Consider the following 20,615-nt stretch of genomic DNA (forward strand, 5'->3'; position numbering starts at 1 on the left):
AGTGTTAGTTCAGCTGAACACACATTAGGTGGTAAGCTTGGGTTTTCCTCACATGGCTCTTCCACTGGAAAGAGTTCTATGCTAGAATAGACTTTTTGGCAACTAAAACAGGAATCTCAGAGAATCTAGTGAATGATGGAGCTTAGAAATTGACCTCTGGGGTCAGATAGGTCTGAAATAGGATGCAGCATTGTTCTTGCCCTGGTATAGCATTGCTGAGCCACATGGTGCATAGGTCATTCAGGGCTGATATTTTCATGGAAACAAGCAACAATTTATTCTATCATTTTTGTTTCATTCAGGGAAGGGGATTTTTTTAACATTTAATTTCCTATAAGAAAACCAAGATAGTCATACTGGTTGTGTGACTTTGAGGATGGTTACTTATTCTTTTTTTATCAAGGTTTTCCCACTGCAGAATGGGCTTGCATAGTATTTACCTCTTAAGGTTGTTGTGGGAATTTAAAGAGATGTCACATGTAAGGTGTTTAGCATAATGCCTACAGCATTAAAAACACATAGTAAATTTACCTATTTTAAAGACTAAATTATTAGTATTTTTATGTTATTTTTATTACATGGTAAGGTTATATGAAGTATCTGAAATGTGTATGTAAGTATGTCATGAACCCCCACAGCTTGAAGAGTTAGGTATTATCATTGCTAATTTTTAAAAATTAAAAACTAAGGCTAAAGGGGATTTACATAATAGCCTGAAGTCTATAAATTCTTGAAGCTAGTTACCCTTCTGAACAAAAGCCCAACTTAGGAGTGAAGTCAAAATCAAGCAGGACAGATGAAGACAGCATTTTGAATCTTAAAGATTAACTGAAAGAAAGAGAAGGGGATGGAGAGAAGGACCAACAGATTAAAAGAATTAAAAAGAACGCATCAAACTAAAAAAAAAAATACTGTCAATACTACAGTTTAGGGATAGCACATGAGGATAATGAAGCTGTAAAGAAAGTGATTACTATAAAAGTCTGAAGAGTAGTTTCTTACAGGGAATGAAGTTTGGACGGATTGTGGAGGGAATTCTGGGATGACTGGGGAAGTTCTATTCATGACCTAGGAGAGGTTTGCAGATGTTCACCTGATAAACACTTAAGAAACTATATGTACAGTTGCTTTATCTATATTTTACAATGAAAGAGTTAAAATATTTTGGAGATTGTAAAGGAAAAAACCATAAGGCTTATATAAATTATTTCCCAAAGTTACAGACAGAAAAATAGCAAAACAAGGATTTGAACTCTAGTCCATCTCATTTAAACACAGGCTCTTTCTCCAATACTACTGTACTTCCTGTCATAGAACAAATTTTGCTTCTAACTAGTAATACATTGTCCATGTGTTTGTACTGGAAAAGAATGACAAATTTTTGTGACTTTAGAAAAGAAATCCAAGTAAGAATAAGACCAGAAAGTTTTCTAGTTGTTTCAGACACATCATTGCGACTAGAGTGTAGTCAGTTGACTGCTATGAGTATAGTTAACCACTGGATGTCAGGATTTCTCCAGGTATATGTAGGGCAGAGTTTTTGTTAGAGGAAAAAATAAATTTTTTTAAAGATGGGTTTATTCTGTCTATTTTAGTAATGATAACTTTGCCTCAATAGTTTTTGAAAAACAGTCTTAATTTTTTCAAAATAATTTGAGTATTTGTAATTGCAAATATAACAAGAAATGTGATCTCTTTGATTATTGAATTGAGTGATCTTTCACAAATGATTACAATGTACCAAACACTTTTCTAATGCTTTACATGAATTAATTTGTTCGATATTTAAACAGCCCTATGAGGTAAGTCCCATTGTTATCCACATTTCCCAGGTGAGAATGCTGAGATCATAGGGGTTAAGTAACTTGTCCAGGATAACACAAATACTATTTAAGTGGCAGAGACATGATTTTAATCCAAGCCGACTGAGTCCAGAGCTTACCTCTAAGCCTGTGGCAATGCTGCCTTTTCACTCACTTCTGTTGCTGGATTAATATTTTGGTACTGTAATTATACTAAAGATAAAGTTACTAGAGATAAAGTAAGAGTTGAAAACAAAGACTAACATCAGTTATTTGAACATTAGCAGATTTTTTGAAAAATATAAAGTTTTTAGGTGTCATACACTGAACCAAACCTAAGATTGAATCATGGACATATGGAATCAGTTGTATCAGATGTTTCACAGACAACTATTCATCAGAAAGATGGTAGGAGAGAACAGAAGCGAAGGAATATATCTCTAAAATACTCAGTTCTAAAAAATAAATAGTAGGAGATATGAGCATTTGCTTTCTTTAATCAAGTCCATTCATTCATTTAACATATTCTGTACTTCCCTGATGGTCCAGTGATTAAGATTCCACTCCATGCTCCCACTGCAGGGAGTCTGATCCCCAAGGGAGGAAGATCCCCCATGTCACATGGCGAGGTTAAAAACAAAAACAAAAAGCATATTCTAGTTGAACACTCCCTAGAAGTCAAGCTCTCTTTTTGACACAGAGGCACACTAAATGCCTACCTCCATGGAGCTTGTATTCTAGAGGAATGGTGTGGAATGCTTAATTGCAATTTGAATTTTACTTAGTCACCAGTTACTAATATGTGCATGCTTGTTTTTTAGAATGACACTTAGTATTGTTCTAAAACAGTCTGTATCTTATAGTTTCATTCATATTGTTTTTATTTTTTGCTTGTTTTTCCCATTCACTTTAGAGAATCCATGCTCATTAAAGCATTTATGTCGGTTAAAAATTCGAAGACTGATGGGGCTGCAGCGGCTCTGCCAGCCAACCTTGATGGAGAAGCTCTCTCTACCACCAACTATTCAAAGATACATATTATTTAAAGAGTATGACCTCTATGGACAAGAGCTTAAATTGCCATAATTTAAAATAATATTTTTAAATGTGACTTTAAAAATGTTTAAATGAGATTCCCTCAGAGAATTTCTTGGAATCATGTTACATCCTGACATATATTTAAATCCATTGACAATTTTATAACTGGATCCTGGGTTCTTTGGGGAACACCATATTTCACATCTTTAAAGAACTTTACATTGTGATTTTTTTAAAGCGAGTTAATATTTTGCATTTGCATTTCTATTATCTTCGCTTGCAACAAGTCTTCAAACTCTCCTATCAAGTGGCTCCTACAGTATCCATGAGCAAGTCTCTCCTTTGTAAAACAAAGAATCACTTTCTCAAACCCCAGTTGCTGGCAAATTCTGTCCTTTCTCTTATTGCCACACTGTATAAAAGAGCTCCTCCCTGTCTCTGCAGACGCCCTCATTGTCATCTGGCTTCTACTCCCTCCACTGCCCTTCCCAAGGTCCTTATCAACTTGTTTGTTGCTGCTTTCCGTGAGCATCCTCCAGTCTTTGCAACTGATTGCTGCAGCATCTGACACTATTACCTAGTCTGCCTCCAGGAAATGGTCTTCCCTTGGTTTTCCAGGTATCTTGCTCTCTTGGCCCTCTTCCAACCCCTCTAACCACTCTGTCTCTGGCTTCTTTCTATGCTGTGCATCTCCTACCAACTCTTTAATAACATATCTTAAGCCCTTTTTTTTTATGCTATGTTCAACAGGAAATTTCATCCATACCCATGGTTTTATTTACAACCTACATGTTTTTTGACTGTAAAATTTATATCTGAAGTTCAACTTTTTCTCTCATGCACATGAGACCTGTGTAGACAATTGGCCTAAAGGACTTTTGAATACAAAGAATGCTCAAATTCAACATATCCTAAAGCAAACGTGCTGTCTTCCTCCACACACACACACACACACACACACACACACACACACACACACACACAAAAAGAGCCTCCTCCTCTTACTATCTCTAGCTCAATTATTCAGTCGCTCAGTCATACCTGACTCTTTGTGACCCCATGGACTGCAGCACGCCAGGCTTCCCTGTCCTGCACCAGCTCCCAGAGCTTGCTCAAACTCATGTCCATTGAGTCGGTGATGCCATCCAACCATCTCATCCTCTGTCGTCCCCTTCTCCTCCTGCCTTCAATCTTGCCCAGCACCAGGGTCTTTTCAAGTGAGTCAGTTCTTTGCATCAGGTGGCCAAAGTATTGGAGCTTCAGCTTCAGCATCAGTCCTTCCAATGTATATTCAGGACTGATTTCCTTTAGAATTGACTGGTTTGATCTCCTTGCAGTCCAAGGGACTCTCATTAACCCAATTATTGATTCAGTTTCCCAAGTCAAAAGCTTGGACATAAAACTTGACCATCCCATTTTCCTTATCCAAGTTTATTTCATGAAGTCATCTTCTTCTACTCAGTCTCACTGATTCAGCTTGAATACCAGCTCTTATCTCCTTTCTTCCTGGGATATTGCAGTGCTGCCAAACTGATCTTTATCTCTGCTGTCTTGCCTCATCTAACCCATGTTCTACACATAACATCCCAGAGTGATCTTTTACAAATGTAAGCAAGTTTCACTCCCCTGCTTAAAATCATTCCCACTGCTCTTGGGATAAAGTCCAAAGTTCTCCATCCGCTCCAACTCCCTGCCTTCCTCTTAGCCTTATCTCTTGGTATTTCCCTTGTGCCATCTCTTTAAACATGTTAAATGCCCCTGATAAGTTAATGCTTTGAACAGTGATTTTATACATCACTGTGGTGGTGGTTTAGTTGCTAAGTCATGTCCGACTCTGGCAATCCCATGGACTTTGGCCCACCAGGCTCCTCTGTCCATGAGGTTTTTCAGGTAAGAATACTGGAGTAGGTTACCATTTCCTTCTCCAGGGGATCTTCCCAACCCAGGGATAGAACCTGGGTCTCGTACACTGCAGGCAGATTCTTTACCAACTAGGCTACCTATACATCACTAGTTTCTGTTTTAAAAATAGGGCCATCTATTTTATATATACATATATAAAATCTATTATCATGGATATTTCATAAAAGAAGGGCCATTTTAGTGCCAGAAAATGGGGCTGCCTTAAACTCGATTATTAAAATTGAATTACTTTATCTTTGTAAAAACTTAACAGTTTGGTCTTCATTTCCACACTGATGAGTGAAAATTTCATTCTAGCCCAACAAGTCTCTGAGGTCTTTGGTTTGGGAACCACTGTTTTAAAAGAGACTCTATTTTCTTAGCCCTCAGGGTCTTTGTATGTTCTTCTCCTTCTGCCTGGAATCCTCTTTCCGCCTCCTCCTTCCTCCCTCCACCCCTTATCCTATGGGTCTCAGTTTAGGTGTTCCTTCCTCTGGGATGGGAGGCCCTAGAGCAGCACTTCTTGTGCCGTATTATAGAAACCTATGTTCCCATCTGTCTCTCCACTAGACTGTAAGCTCTGTGAGGGCAGGGTCTATGTCTGATGTGTTTTACAGTGTTTTCTTAGGGCCAAACACGTTCCCTAGAGCATAGAGAGAATGCAAAAATTACTTGTTGAATACATTGAATGAGTGAATGTTATGTTATATAAGATCCAGACAAAATTAATCAGTGACCTCATGGTAAAATGATAGTTCTGAATCTCTGAATTGGTTATATAGCTTTAATTATGTAATTACTTGGATTCATTCTTAGATTTTCTTATAATCATTTTTATCATGAGTTATTGTATTCTTTCAATAGTATTATCTCACTAGTTTATGAGCTATACAAATTGTATTTAGCTCTAGCTATAAGTATGAAAAAACTGTATAATTAGACATATAGTTTTAACCACTTTTATTCCCTAAAGAATATATTTTCATATAAATTAAACTCTAATGTATTTAATTAGAACTATAATGTTCTGGGTATGGGATTTTGTGATTCCTCTGTTGCTCTCCTACTTGTGGCTAAAATGCATTGTTATCTATAATATTACTCTAAGTAGATTTTTTTTTTAAAGATTTAAGTGTACCATATCATAGTTCAGATATTAAATAAACTAAAACTTGGATATTTACTGTATTTTTGTATAAATACACTCAAGATACCTCAGATATTAAATAAACTCTACTACACAAAGTTTGACATTTTCTTTAGTGCGTTTTATGTAAATATATTCAAGAAACACTTGAATGAAAGGATATGAATTCACTGCACCTGCTATGTATGGGTTGAAAGTGGTTCTTTGGTACTTGTGAAGCAGGAGAAAAATATATTCTATGAAACTGAGACAATCACTATATTCAAGATGGACTCAACCTCTTTTTTATTACATGTTGAAATTTTCTCGCAGTGTTTTTGTTTTGGGATGAGCTGGATGGTAAGAGGATTATTTTATATCTAATTAGGACTCTGTTTCTCCAAGAATATGTCACTTTATCTGGGAGGGCAACAGCTGCTTCTCCCCAGTGAGCTTCAGGAGAAGCCAAACATTCTACATGGTGCCTGTTTAACCACTATCATGTTTAATCAACATGATAGGGTTTTGATGACATCTTCCATGCTGCCAAGATGATCATAGCTGTTTTGGTAACTGTGGATTCTGTTTTGTACCATACAGAGACTCTGGTTGGGAAGAAGCAGATATGGCTTCTCATTTGAGTGAGGTTTGCTTAGTTTTTCAGTAGGTCATCTTTAAATACTATTTCCATTTCTGGCTTACAATAATTCCATAAGCTCATTGAAACCATGTACCTCCTGAAGAATATGGGTTAATCATTTTAAATAGTCTCAGAACATGTTTCCAGGCATAAGTCAATGGTGCATAAGATATGACAATTGTGTAAATGTTGTACAGCAAATATTCTTAGGTAACACTTGCTTTGATGCAGGTTTTTGAAAAATCAGTACATAAGGGTAAGACAGTATGGAAACTTCCAAAAAAAGATGGAATCTTTTATAACATAGCACATGAAACCCCACATCTGCTATTGCTTGATAAAGTCCCGATCATCAAAAAGGAAGAAGGGCTTCTTAGGGGAGAAGATGTGTAGAAGGAAATAGACTTACTTGACCTCAGTGGCCTGTGTTGTGTAATCTCACGGAGTGCTAGGGATGTCTGAGGATTTGCTGTTTTCGGAAGGAGACAGTCTAGTAATTTGAATCTGGGCACTGGGAGTGCCTGAGTTCTAATGATGGATTGACCAGGGATTCCACCAGAGGCACTGGACGGGTGCTCATATTCTGTGTTTCAGATTCTAGTAGATGAGAGACAGTCATTTCTCTTTCTTTGGAAGTCTTTCATCCCAGAAGATTCCAATGAGATTTTAGATAAAACTCCTTGGAAGCAGCCTGTAGTGTTGGATAAGGTAGAAGGTGTGGAGGGTGATAAATATGATACTTACTTGAGGATCGAGTGGGTGTGAGACAGCAGTATCTGGTTCTTTCTGTTTGAAGCAAAGCCTGTACTAGCTTCTCAAAAAAAACTTTTTCATGCTTTGTGGAAGTCAAATAACCAGACATGACATTCAGTAGTCAGCAATCTATGTTCCTGATTGTTCTAGTAGCCCTTCATGATCTAGTTACCCCAATTGGTTTAATATTGTTTCAGTGAAGCACCAGTTTTAATAATTTTTATCTGGAGGATAGAAATATTTGCTCAGGCTTTAACTCATTAGAAGCCTTTCAACTTGGACTCAACTGTGGCCCTAAGTCCCTTACTGGGGAACTGACCTTCAGAGTCGTCTGAGGTACCGAAGAGGCAATAACTGAACCTGTGGGTTGGATGCCCTGATTAAATTTGAACTGCAACTATACTGAGTCCAACTTCATGATTGATTCTAGGATATCTGAAGACCCTCTCTTCAATGGGAAACAAGCCTTTTATTTGACAATCAAAGATAGAGTTTAAAATACAAATACATTTAAGAGAGAATCATTTAAAAATCTTTCTAAATAGCAGTGTTTGGTAAGGGAAAATGACGAGAACCCAATGACCATGGAAGGAAAAAGATAGTTACTTCCTACTTTCCTGCCATAGAGCATTTGTTCTATGAATGTGGAAAGATTCTTGAGAGAAATATGGTTCATTTTAATATGTTCTAGCAGGACTACTTCAGTAACAATGCCCTTCCTTTGTCCTGTGTTTTACAGTTCACGAAGCATTTCTCATATGTCATCCCCCTTTGCTGTAGGAGCAGAACAGTGAAGGGGTTAATGAACTCCACTCTATAGATAAGGAAACCAGTTTTACAGTTAACTAAGATAGTAAATGCTGGGGCTAGGATGCAGTTTAGGGCTTCTAATTGCAAATCCCATGTTGTTTTCACCACATCATTTTTAGTACGGATTAGGAGAGCATTTGGAGAGCAACCCAAAAGCAGAAGCAATCCAAATGTCCATCAACTGGTGAATGGATAAAGACAGTATGGCCAGTCTATACAATGGGTTACTATTTGGCAACATACTACAACATGGATGAATCTCAAAAGCATTATGTTGAGTGAAAGAAGCCAGATGTGAAAGAACACTATTGCATGATTCTGTTTGTATAAAATGTCCAGCTAAAGCAAATATACAGAGACAGAAAACAGAGGAGTGGTTGCCTGGAGCTCAATGGGGTGGGCACAAAGGTTGAATGCAAGCACGCACAGGGATTTTGGGAAGTCACAGGAAATGTTCTAAAATTGAATCATGGTGATGGTTGCACAACTTGGTAAATTTACTGAAAATAATGATCGAACTTTACACAAAGTTGAGTGAATGTTATGGCCCATCAACTACATCTGAATAAATCACTTAAAAAAAAAAAAACAAAAACAAACAAGAAGAGCATGTCTCTTGCTGACAGGTGGTGCCATGTTTACAACTTTGCTGAGGTCGCCCAGCTGAACAATGGAGTCATCTGGCTCAGAGGAAAGCGCTCAGTTCTTGCACTGGCAGCCCATGATTTATTAGTTTTGCTCTGCTGATAAGACCATGAAAAGCAGATGAGGACACAGCATTCAAGGGCAGTGCCTGTTGCCTTCACCAATCGAACTGGCTCTCAAACCCAAACAAACACAGCCTGCTCTGCCAGCCTCTGACATTTCCATGAAGCTTATAATATGACTTTCCCACCTATTATTATTATTATCTACAAAACACACAAAAACATGCAGTTTAGAGAGCTAAAAATGAAGCTTTCCTGTCCAAGTGAGGGCATAAACTGACAAGGTACCATGGTATCCTGGGATGGATGGGTGTTTTGTAACACTCATGAGAACTAGTTTGGATTCCCTGGAGGTGCAGTGGAAAAGAAAGCCAGGAGAAATGGGGGTGGGATGGCATTCCAGGGAAAATCAGAGAAGGCAAGCTTTCAAAAGTTTGTGGATCTCAGGAATCCAGGACAACCGAGGACGGAAATGTCAGTGAGGAACTGTGAGTCTGTGTGAAAAGACAGTGCCTTTGATTTTCCCGAGAAATCTGCCAGTGAAAAAGCTCAGTAACCAGACACCAGCTCTCAAGCACTGACTGTGCCATCTCAGAGCACACCGTGTCCCCACAATTCCCAGACTTTGACACTGAATTTACCTTTCTAGCCCCTCTTCACAGTGGAATCTCAGCTGTTCTGCCTTTTCAGTTACCACTTCCCTGCAGGACTGGAGTTTTCTTAAGTGACAGTTGTCATAAACATGAGGAGAGAGCCCTCCCAGGGAACAAATCTGTGTCTTGGGTGGTCTCGAGTGCCGATCATTCTTCTTAATACACAGTGAACAAACCAGCCCCAAACTATCATATCAACACGTGGGGTTACAACTAAGTGGTTACTGAAATGAATGAAAGCCTCAGACCTTCCAGGATACCCCACATAAAACTTCCTTTATCAGGATTTCATATGATATATGTCAAATCTGTTGCCACTTCCGTAAGTGGAATTTCATGTTTATGAGCTGCCTTAGGAGGAAAACCTGATTGAAGAAATTCAGCTATTCTTTCCTCACTTTTGAATTTTTTCTGACAACCACTTTTTTTTGGTCTTTATAATTTTAACATTATCAGCTTGTCTATTAACTTGCACCGGGGCTCATTCTTACGTGTTTGAATTAGTTCAGCAAAGGATACTTGAACCTACTACACAAAAGGCAAAGCATTAGCTGTGCTATTAAAAATTTCTGTCTTTCATCCCATCTGTCTTCTATTTTGGTACGTTTTGAAATGACAAACTGGAAAATCTCAACATGAGAAGCACTCGGACTTACAGAACATAACACTAATTATCACATCGTAGTTGGGTATACTTAAAGAGAATTTTTAACCTCTCAGAACCCCAGAACCCATTTTCACCCTTTATAAAATGGGTGGCATGGTATCTATTTCACCAAGCGTCGCCTCACACGCAGTAAGTGGCAGCTACACACAATTATTCAGTGGAGATCCAATTACTATGTCGGACTGCCTGGCACACTGTACGTAAAAGCATTTTGTAAACTATAAACGTTATACAATGGCAAGATATTGGCTTTATAAATAGCTCTAATAATTTTAAATTTGACTCATGCTCACAACCACAAGCTGGCACAGCTGGGAGATTTGCTTGGCTGCCAAGCCTGAGAGAGAAGACTTGATAAGGGTATTGCCAGTTCTCATCTGATCCATGGGGCCTGTTTGGTTGTCATCTGTGCTGGGCCTGACCTTTGCCTGACATTCCCCCCGGGATCCTGTCTCCTGCTATCTGAGAAGCTCCCAGCAGACAGACTGAGTGAAGTCGGAAGCTTCACTTCCTTAGGGGTCATTGCGTTAGTTCTGCAGCCTTTGGATCAACCAGCCATAGGAATTGTCGAAAACCCAAATTCTTCTGCATAAGTGAAAAACAGGTTAAATCTAGTTCAGGAAGCAATCTGGCAATTGTACAATGAGAGAGAGGAGCTAAGCCCTTTTTTTAAAAAAAAAAAAAAAAAGCAAAAATAGAAGGTGAAAGTTAGGAATAACTTGTTAACAGTAGATAGTTGATACTTGTGAAAATAAGAGAATTTCCAGTTCCCCAACTTTGCAAATGACACTGTAGCATATGATTTTCATGTTTCCTCATCAGCAAGCTGAGAACAATTTAAATAAGAAAGGCATCCACGAAATGAACAAAACAGTCATTGTGAGATATGAACACATAGTGACCAGTCAGGCTAATTTGTTAGATTGGGAGCCACATTCAGAGGCAGACTGATCGTGAAGCAGGAGCTTCTGGGCCCTTGTGAGTGTTGGGAGTCCCAGGAGTAATGGAATATTGAGGGGGTTTTTGTGTGAGAGCCAAGAAGCCAGGTTATAATTAGGTGCCATTTCACTATATGCATTTCTGGTAAGCCACTTCAAGAGAAAAAAGCTCTGCTTGCTCAGTTGCTTCAGTCATGTCTGACTCTTTGCAACCCCATGGACTGTAACCCTCCAGTCTTCTCTGTCCATGAGATTCTTCAGGCAAGAATACTGAAGTGGGTTGCCATTTCTTCCTCCAGGGGATCTTTTGGACCCAGGGATTGGCCTTGAGTCTCCTGCATCTCCTGCATTGCAGGTGGATTCTTTACTGCTGAGCCACCAGGGTAGCTGTGTTTTATACACTCTTATAACTAATTTTGTTTTATATTATTATTCTTAAAGAGGTCCCCACCAGTGTAAAATCACTAGACTCCATAAGACCTGGATCTACCTCTGTCTACACTGGAAACCATCTGAGTTGTTTTTTCAACTTTTTCTTTCTTTTATATTTTTACTTTATTTAATCTTATTTATTTATTTATAGACTGTGCCAGATGGCATGTGAGATCTAGCCCTGACTGGGAAACCTGCACCCACCCCCATCCCCACCCCTGCATTGGGAGACCTGAATCTTAACTACTGGACTGCCAGGAAAGTCTCTGGGCTTTGTGTTTTGTTTTGTTTTGTTTTTTTAATTCTTCTTAAACACCTGAGAACTTTAGTAGGCCTTGGGGATGATGAATGGGCAGACATAGCTCCTTCCTTTGGGAAAAAATTCCTTTCCTGTGAAGACAAATTCAAATCAAGTGATCCCAAGTGGGATGCTGTATAGAATAAAGTTTTGTGGGAACTTAGAGAACTAAGCTGACCTCAGGCATCAGGAAAGTCCTCCCTTTGGGAGTGTTACTTAAGAGTAAGGAATCTAATGAGGTGCATGAACCTAGAGCCTATTATAAGAGTGAAGTCAGAAAGAGAAAAATAAATATCGCATACTAATGCACTTACACTTCATGGCAAATACATGGGGAAATAGTGGAAACAATGGCTGACTTTATTTTTTGGGCTCCAAAATCACTGTGGATGGTGATTGCAGCCATGAAATTAAAAGACGCTTACTCCTTGGAAAGAAAGTTATGACCAACCTAGACAGCATATTAAAAAGCAGAGACATTACTTTGCCAACAAAGGTCTGTCTAGTCAAGGCTATGGTTTTTCCACCGGTCATGTATGGATGTGAGAGTTGGACTATAAAGAAACCTAAGTGCCAAAGAATTGATGCTTTTGAACTGTGGTGTTGGAGAAGACTCTTGAGAGTCCCTTAGACTGCAAGGAGATTGAAGCAGTCCATCCTAAAGGAAATCAGTCCTAAATATTCATTGGAAGAACTGATGCTGAAGCCGAAACTCCAATACTTTGGCCACCTGATGCGGAGAGCAGACTCATTTGCAAAGACCCTGATGCTGGGAAAGATTGAGGGCAGGAGGAGAACGGGACGACAGAAGTTGAGATGGTTGGATGGCATCGTGGACACAATGGACATGGGTTTGGCTGGATTCTGGAAGTTGGTGATGGACAGGGAGGCCTGGCATGCCGCAGTTCATGGGGTCGCAAAGAGTCAGACACAACTGAGCAACTGAACTGAACTGAACTGAATGCATATACATGGAATCTAGAAAGATGGCACTGATGAATTTATTTGCAGGGCAGCAATGGAGAAACAAACATAGAGAACAGACTTATAGACACAGGGAGAGGGGAGGGGAGGGTGAAATGTATGGAGAAAGTAACACAGAAACTTACATTACCATATGTAAAATAGAAAAATAGATAGCCAATGGGAATTTGCTGTATGTCTCAGGGAACTCAAACAGGGGCTCTGTATCAACCTAGAGGGCTGGGATGGGGAGGGAGATGGGAGGGAGGTTCAATAGGGAGGGGACATATGTACACCTATGGCTGATTCATGTTGATGTTTGACAGAAAACAACAAAATTCTGTACAGCAATTATCCTTCAAATAAAAAATAAAAAATTTTAAAAAGAATGTATAAAATAGTAACTGCCACAGAGGGGAAAAAAAAAAAAAAAAAAAGAGCAAGGAGAGGAAGCAGAGGCCTCCCAGGCAAGTGGAGGGAGCATGCAAATCGCTTGGGATGGAGGCCAGCCTAGGGTTCAGAAGCCCCAAGTGGCTGAGGGTGAGGGTTGGAGGAAGTGACCCAAGTTGAGGCTGGAGAGGTAAGCGGGGATTTTTCCTGGAGTGGCCAGAGGGCACAATGAAAGTTTCTTTCTGAAGGACAATGGGAGCCCTATATGAGGGTCTTAGGTAGAGAATGACCAGATGAGATCTGTGGTTTCATAAAATTAGCTATACTGTGGCAAAGGAAACAATGCTGGGCATCAGGGAAAATGAGGACAGGAGCTTAGACTGGGACTGGGTGGAACATACACAGATAAAGTAGGATTCAAGAGCTCGTGACTGAATATGATAATATTGGTGAGAGAAGAAGACACACAGCCTCCACAACTAGGTGGATGAGGAGACCATTTTCAGAAATGTGAAAGCTTTGGGGTGGGGGAAGTGGAAAGAAGAAAATCAGGTTACTGATTCGGAGCAAGTTGAGGTTTTCGTGCCATGAGACAACACTCTTTCCTACCCCACTTCCTTCCCACCTCCAGTGAAGTTTTTATTGATGGTTTCATAAAAAATTCCTGAAGACACAAATATTAGCTCAGTCAAATTACACGTTATTGTAAATCTTGGCCCTTTGGGGTCCTTTCAAATCGCTGAAACTACGTATGTTAAATTTGTGAGCAACAAGTGCCTACAGTAGAATAAAGCCAAAAACGAGGGGAAATGAAAGGTTTATTAAATATATTCTTATAATACATTCATTTAACTTTTCTTTGTGGTTATAAATTTTTAAAATGCCTATACAAACTTTTTTTTTCTTTTCTGTTATGACTTACTACACTGGACATTGAATATAGCTCCCTGGGCTATACACTAGGACCTTGTTATTCATCCATTCTATATATAATGGTTTGCACATAAATATTTTGAAATATGAACAGTTCCTGAAATTACCAAATTCTTCCTGAAACGTGGGGGTTATTAAAGAAAATAAAGACTCAATTAATAGAACCTGAGGTGATGGAATTCCACTTGAGCTATTTCAAATCCTAAATGATGATGCTGTGAAAGTGCTGCACTCAATATGCCAGAAAATTTGGAAAACTCAGCAGTGGCCACAGGACTGGAATAGGTCAGTTTTCATTCCAGTCCTGAAGAAAGGCAATGCCAAAGAATGCTCAGACTACCGCACAATTGCACTCATTTCACACACTAATAAAGTAATGCTCAAAATTTTCCAAGCCAGGCTTTAGCAATATGTGAACTGTGAACTTCCAGATGTTCAAGCTGGTTTTAGAAAAGGCAGAGGAACCAGAGATCAAATTGCCAACATCCACTGGATCATCGAAAAAGCAAGAGAGTTTCAGAAAAACATCTACTTCTGCTTTATTGACTATGCCAAAGCCTTTGACTGTGTGGATCACAATAAACTGTGGAAAATTCTGAAGGAGATGGGAATATGAGACCACCTGACCTGTCTCTTGAGAAATCTATATGCAGGTCAGGAAGCAACAGTTAGAACTGAACATGGAACAACAGACTGGTTCCAAATAGGAAAAGGAGTACATCAAGGCTGTATATTGTCTCCCTGCTTATTTAACTTCTATGCAGAGTACATCATGAAAAATGCTGAGCTGAAAGAAGCACAAGCTGGAATCAAGATTGCCGGGAGAAATATCAATAACCTCAGATATGCAGATGACACCACCCGTATGGCAGAAAGTGAAGAGGAACTAAAAAGCCTCTTGATGAAAGTGAAAGAAAAGAGTGAAAAAGTTGGCTTAAAGCTCAACATTCAGAAAACTAAAATCATGGCATCCAGTCCCATCACTTCATGAGAAATAGATGGAGAAACAGTGCTGGCTTTATTTTGGGGGGCTCCAAAATCACTGCAGATGGTGATTGCAGCCATGAAATTAAAAGACTCTTACTCCTTGGGAGGAAAGTTATGACCAACCTAGACAGCATATTAAAAAATAGGGACATAATTTTGTCAACAAAGGTCCATCTAGTCAAGGCTATGGTTTTTCCAGTGGTCATGTATGGATGTATTGGACTATAAAGAAAGTTGAGTGCCGAAGAATTGATGCTTTTGAACTGTGGTGTTGGGGAAGATTCCTGAGAGTCCCTTGGACTGCAAGGAGATCCAACCAGTCCATCCTAAAGGAGTTCAGTCCTGGTTGTTCATTGGAAGGACTGATGTTGAAGCTGAAACTCCAATACTTTGGCCACCTGCTGGGAAGAGCTGACTCATTTGCAAAGACCCTGATGCTGGGAAAGATTGAGGGCAGGAGAACAGGACGACAGAGGATGAGATGGTTGGACGGCATCACCGACTCTATGAACATGAGTTTGAGTAAACTCTGGGAGTTGGTGATGGACAGGGAGGTCACAAAGTCGAACAAGACGAGAGGCTGAACTTAATTGAACCGACCTCTCAACATTTCTGAACATTAAGAGCCAAAAGTACATAAGGCACAAGCCAAGAAACTCACCTTAAAGAGAGGGTCTCCCTCAATTATCAAGGGTTAGGCTGAAGCATTTATTACACACCATTGGAGTTAGGAGGTGTCTGATCACTGCCTAAAAATACTACTTACTGAAATCCCAGCTCTGCTGACAGGGCCCATAGTGCTGATTTTTGGAGGTGCTGATGAGTTTTGCTCTTCTTGAGTCTCTATTAGTACCAGGACACTTGCTGGGATTAACGGTAGCTTGTATTTAAGAAGGCAAGTTGTGGCTATAGAATAATGTTAGAGATTTCCACTTAACTTTAGATGTAATAAAGTCCAAAACTCCTTGACATGACCCTGTAAATATAAAATATTCAGCATCTATATGTGTCTACCAGGTGTCAGCCATGATGGTGGTGGCTAGGAGGGGAAAAAAAGGAGTTGCAAGGGAAATAAGAACCAGGGCCAATTTCTGCCTAGCCCCACCTACTCCCCACCTCTACTGAACAATGCCTGGTTTTGTTTTTCTTTGTGTTTTTGTATTCATACTCTTGTGTGTTTGCTCAGAGGCTTCTCTCTCTTCCAGGAAATCTCTCTATGGTTCCTGTGACTTCTCCAACTGCAGCCACGTGGGCTGCCTTGCTTCTTCACCTGTGTTTATTCCACAGCTCTGCTCTTGTTGGCACCTCGGCAGGGCTGTCACTGCACTGTGTTACTGTCAGCTGTCTGCCTCTCTCTGAGAAGCATGAGCTCCTGAGGGCAGCAGCGTCTAGATCAATTTTTATTTTTCAGTTTATAACCCTAGCTTCCAGCACAGCACCTATCCACACAGCAGACATCTGGCAAATGGACGTTGAATAAAGAAACAAATAATACTATTTTCAAGAGGAAATCAAAGGGAAAAAATGGTTGGAAAAAAAAAAAAAAACTATTTTCACTAAAAAGGAAATTGCTGATGTCCTGGGAAATAATGTATATCTGATTGACAATCAAGGAGCATGAAAATAATTCCCTCCGAGAGAGAATATTTTAAAGAGAAAATGCAAATCTTCAGAGGGCTTGTAGTACTGATGGCCCTAAAAGCAATCCTACTCGAAGACACAATGTGATCAGGTTAAATATCCCGAAATAGAAAATGGTGATGCTCAGAGAACTTTTGACTGGGACTTTTCCGCTCGATGCAGACAAGTTTGCAAGGAAATCTAAATTTTTCATCATACTTACTTCTGGCCAGAGTCAGGCATTGATGTTTAATTGGTCAACAGAATTTTATCCAATGGATTTAAAGTCTGTGGAGAAAACATAAAGAGGGATCCAGTGAACTAAGATCATCCATGAGCTGTGATTGTTATCATAATTAGAGTGATTTGTAATATATATACTAGGATGTCGGAATGACCATTGTTCTTAATGGAGTGTCTTGAGAGGCCATAATATTTATTTTTTTCCCCCAGTGATGCTGCCACAGAGCAAAACACTTCAATGTCTCCTCTTCCAGAGTAATTTTCAGAGTCATTCATGGGCTACCCAAGATTTGAAAGAAGAAACTCACATAAGAACATATTTATTCTGCATTGTTCCAATGAGAAAACTTAAATATATTTATGGTGGTTTTTCAAGAGATCAGTTTTAACACAATAGAAAGAAAGATGTTGTAGTGATTTGAGCCCTCCAACAATGGAAGGAGTTTTTGGTAATGTACAGTTTTCACCAAAAGTACTCAAGCAAACACTAACCAAACGACCACTTATAGAAGTCACAGAGGATTGAGGTTTTTCCAACTCCCTTTGAAAGCTGAGAATCTGTGATTCCAAAAATATTTCAGTCATTATTTTATAGTCATATTAACTGTGTATTATTGCATCAAGACCTTACTTCATATCTGTGCTCAAAAGTCACCTTATTAAAACAGAGATCTTCCCTACTTGAAATATTACCTGCACAAACTTCTTTCTTCCCTTTTATCCCACTTTATTTCTCTCCACTGAACTTCTGTCTGTATGTTCTGTATTTACTCATTTATTTACATATTGTCTGTTTCCCCCAGTGAGACTGTAAACTCCATGAAGGAAGGAATTTTTATTTTTGGTTTTCTTCAATGCTCTAATGCCAGCACTTAATTTAGAACCTGACAGGCAGTGTATGTTCAATAAGTTGTCAGATGAAAATAATATTAAAATAGAAAAACTACAAACAAGAGAGAAAAAGTAAAACACAGTTTTATTTTTTTACAATTATGCATCTCAAATTTATATAGTGGTCAGCATATCATATGTGCCTAATACATAATTGTTGAAAAAACAAAAGTATACTATCATTTTAATGCATTTTTCATCTTTAAAAAAAACAGTCATAATTCATCTTTTAACCTAAAATTTATTATTCAGCTCAATAACTCATCTTATTCATCAGATTTAGATATAATGTTTGATGTAATTTCCAAAAATCAAAATTATTTTCACATAAAAAATGTATTATCACTAAGGCTACAACAAAGGTATATGCTAAAGGCCATAAAAAAACAATGAACTCATCATTTCTAATATCATAATTATCCCAGTAGTATCACTGAAAAGAGTCATAGTTATTTTGGGAGACAGAATTTCATAATGAGTTAAGATCATAATACTTAGCCAAAACATTCTTGCAAAAGAAAAAAAGTGAAGAACTTATACTTCCTGGTTTCAGTACATACTACAAAGCTATAACAATTAAGACTAGGTGGTACTGTCTTAAGAAAATAGACTCACAGATCTACAGAACATAACCTACTTTCCAGAAATAAACCCTTACATTTATGACCAATTAATTTTCCACAAAGGCACCAATGCAATTCAATAAAAAAAAATCCTAAGACAATTGGACATCTGTATACAAAAAGATGAATTTAGGCCATTATCCTACACAGACGCAAATATTAAATCAAAATGTGTAATATACCTATGAAAACCCCAAACTATAAAACTCTTAGAAGAATGCATAAAAGTAAGTCTCAGATCTTGTGTTAGGAAAAGATATCTTAGTTATAATACCAAAAGCTCAAGCAATAGAAGAAATAGACAAACTGAACTTCATCAAAATTAAATAGGTTTATTTTTCAAAAGACAATCCACAGAATGACAGATAATATCTGCAAATTTGATAAAGTCCAGATTATAAAAATAATTTTTATAACTTAGTAATAAGACAACCGGATTTAAAAATAAGCGTAAGATTTAAATGAATATTTTACCAAAGTTGAAATAAGATTGCCAGTAAACATATGACATGATGCTCAGTATCGCTAGTTATGGGCTTCCCTGGTGGACCAGATGGTAAAGAATTTGTCTGCAATGTGGGAGACCTGGGTTCGATCCCTGAGTTGGGAAGATCCCCTGGAGGAGGGCATGTAACCCACTCCAGTATTCTTGCCTGGAGAATCTCCATGGACAGAGGAGCCTGGTGGGCTACAGTCCATGGCGTTGCAAAGAGCTAGACACAACTGAGCAACCAAACACAGCACACATCATTAGTTATTAGAGGAATGAAATTTAAAACAATAATGAGATACCATTTCATAGGCACTGAAATAGCTATAATCCAACACTTCAGCAAAAACATGTTAGGATGTGGAGAAACTTGAATGCTTCTCATTGCTGGTGGGAAAGTAGATTGGTACAGCCATTCTGGAAAATAATTAGGCAGTTTCATGAAAAGCAAATTTACCATATAACTCAGCAATTCCACTACTGCAAACTAGCTACCCAAGGGAAATAAAAACATGTGGCTACACAGACTTGCAGTAAGTGTTCAACATTGGTCATAACTCCCCAAACCTGGAAACAACCCAAACATTCACAACTACTGAATGTATAAACAAAATATCATGTATTTGTGTTGACACATGTATAGTTCTATATATATACATTTTAACAGATGTTCATATATCTGTATGCTAGGATGATATATTTATGAAACCTGGTAAACTGTGTGTTTATTTCACCATATTCATAAAAATGTGGGCAAGTATATAATTTCAAATTAGCATCTCTTCAGTTTTCAGCCCAGATACAAATCCAGTTGCAAATTCTAGCTCCACCATTTCTTAGCTCTGTGGTCCTGGGCTAGTTACTTAACCTCTCTGAATCTGTACTAGTAGAATATGGGTAATAGCATACACTTCATGGGACTGTGGGATTAAGTGAGATAAATGTTTAAAATGCTTAGCACTAGACTGGCGTAGTGTCAGTTCATAATAAATCTTGTCCAATATTGTTATTTGTCTTTTGGGGAGTTTCATTTGTGAATCAAATTGTTTACTAATACTTAGGGGGTGAGGAGAAGGAAGCCATTTTGTGCAGAGGAGAGAGAGTGCAAAGGCTTCCACCCTTCTAGCTGTCTGACTTCACTTCATTTCTCAGAGCTTCACTTGCCAAAATCTGTAAAGGGAGATTTTATTGTAAATCATCTCTCAGGACTTATGATTAGGAAAATTACATTCAAGCGCTTTGTAAACTGCAAATGCAATGACAATAGAAAAGTGCTATATCAGTATAACCTTCTGTTCTCATCAATGCCACCCACGATATGTTTTTTAGGAGAACCAGAATAACTACTCTAAAGGCATGTGTAGTCATTTCTCATCCTGGAAGATTATAGGAAGAGAATCTTTTCATGACCCTGGTGGTGGTAGTGAGCCATTTTAGAAAGACATTTTTACCCTCTTGTTGTTTGAAAACAAAGTAAGAAGCCGGTTACTTCCTATCTGAAGCCCTGTCTGCCTGTCCTCATGAGCCATTAGGCTCAGCTAAATATGTCCCTGGCCAGTATGTGAATAATCCCCACTGGTTCTGAGACCTCCATCCACCACTGATGTGACATTCTTTGTGTTCAAATGTCTAGCTGACGTCTGATGCTTAAAACAGCCTATGCCTTCACCCCTCTCTGCATTGTCATAGCCTGTATCACCACTCTTAAA

The 20,615-nt window shown here is 38.6% G+C and overlaps 1 protein-coding gene across 2 annotated transcripts in view; it reads left to right on the forward strand.

Annotated features, from left to right (window-relative positions):
* ASB15 (ankyrin repeat and SOCS box containing 15) overlaps window positions 1-5,976 on the forward strand; it is a 36,402-nt gene extending 30,426 nt beyond the window's left edge. For both annotated transcript variants that reach the window (XM_055590818.1, XM_055590817.1), the window contains exon 11: window positions 2,716-5,976. In XM_055590818.1, coding sequence (XP_055446793.1) covers window positions 2,716-2,888 — 173 coding nt within the window. In that variant the 3' untranslated portion in view covers window positions 2,889-5,976. The remainder of the gene's footprint in view (window positions 1-2,715) is intronic.
* The last annotated feature ends 14,639 nt before the right edge of the window (window positions 5,977-20,615 follow it).

Source organism: Bubalus kerabau, chromosome 8 (assembly GCF_029407905.1).
Source record: "Bubalus kerabau isolate K-KA32 ecotype Philippines breed swamp buffalo chromosome 8, PCC_UOA_SB_1v2, whole genome shotgun sequence".
Lineage (NCBI taxonomy): Eukaryota > Metazoa > Chordata > Mammalia > Artiodactyla > Bovidae > Bubalus > Bubalus kerabau.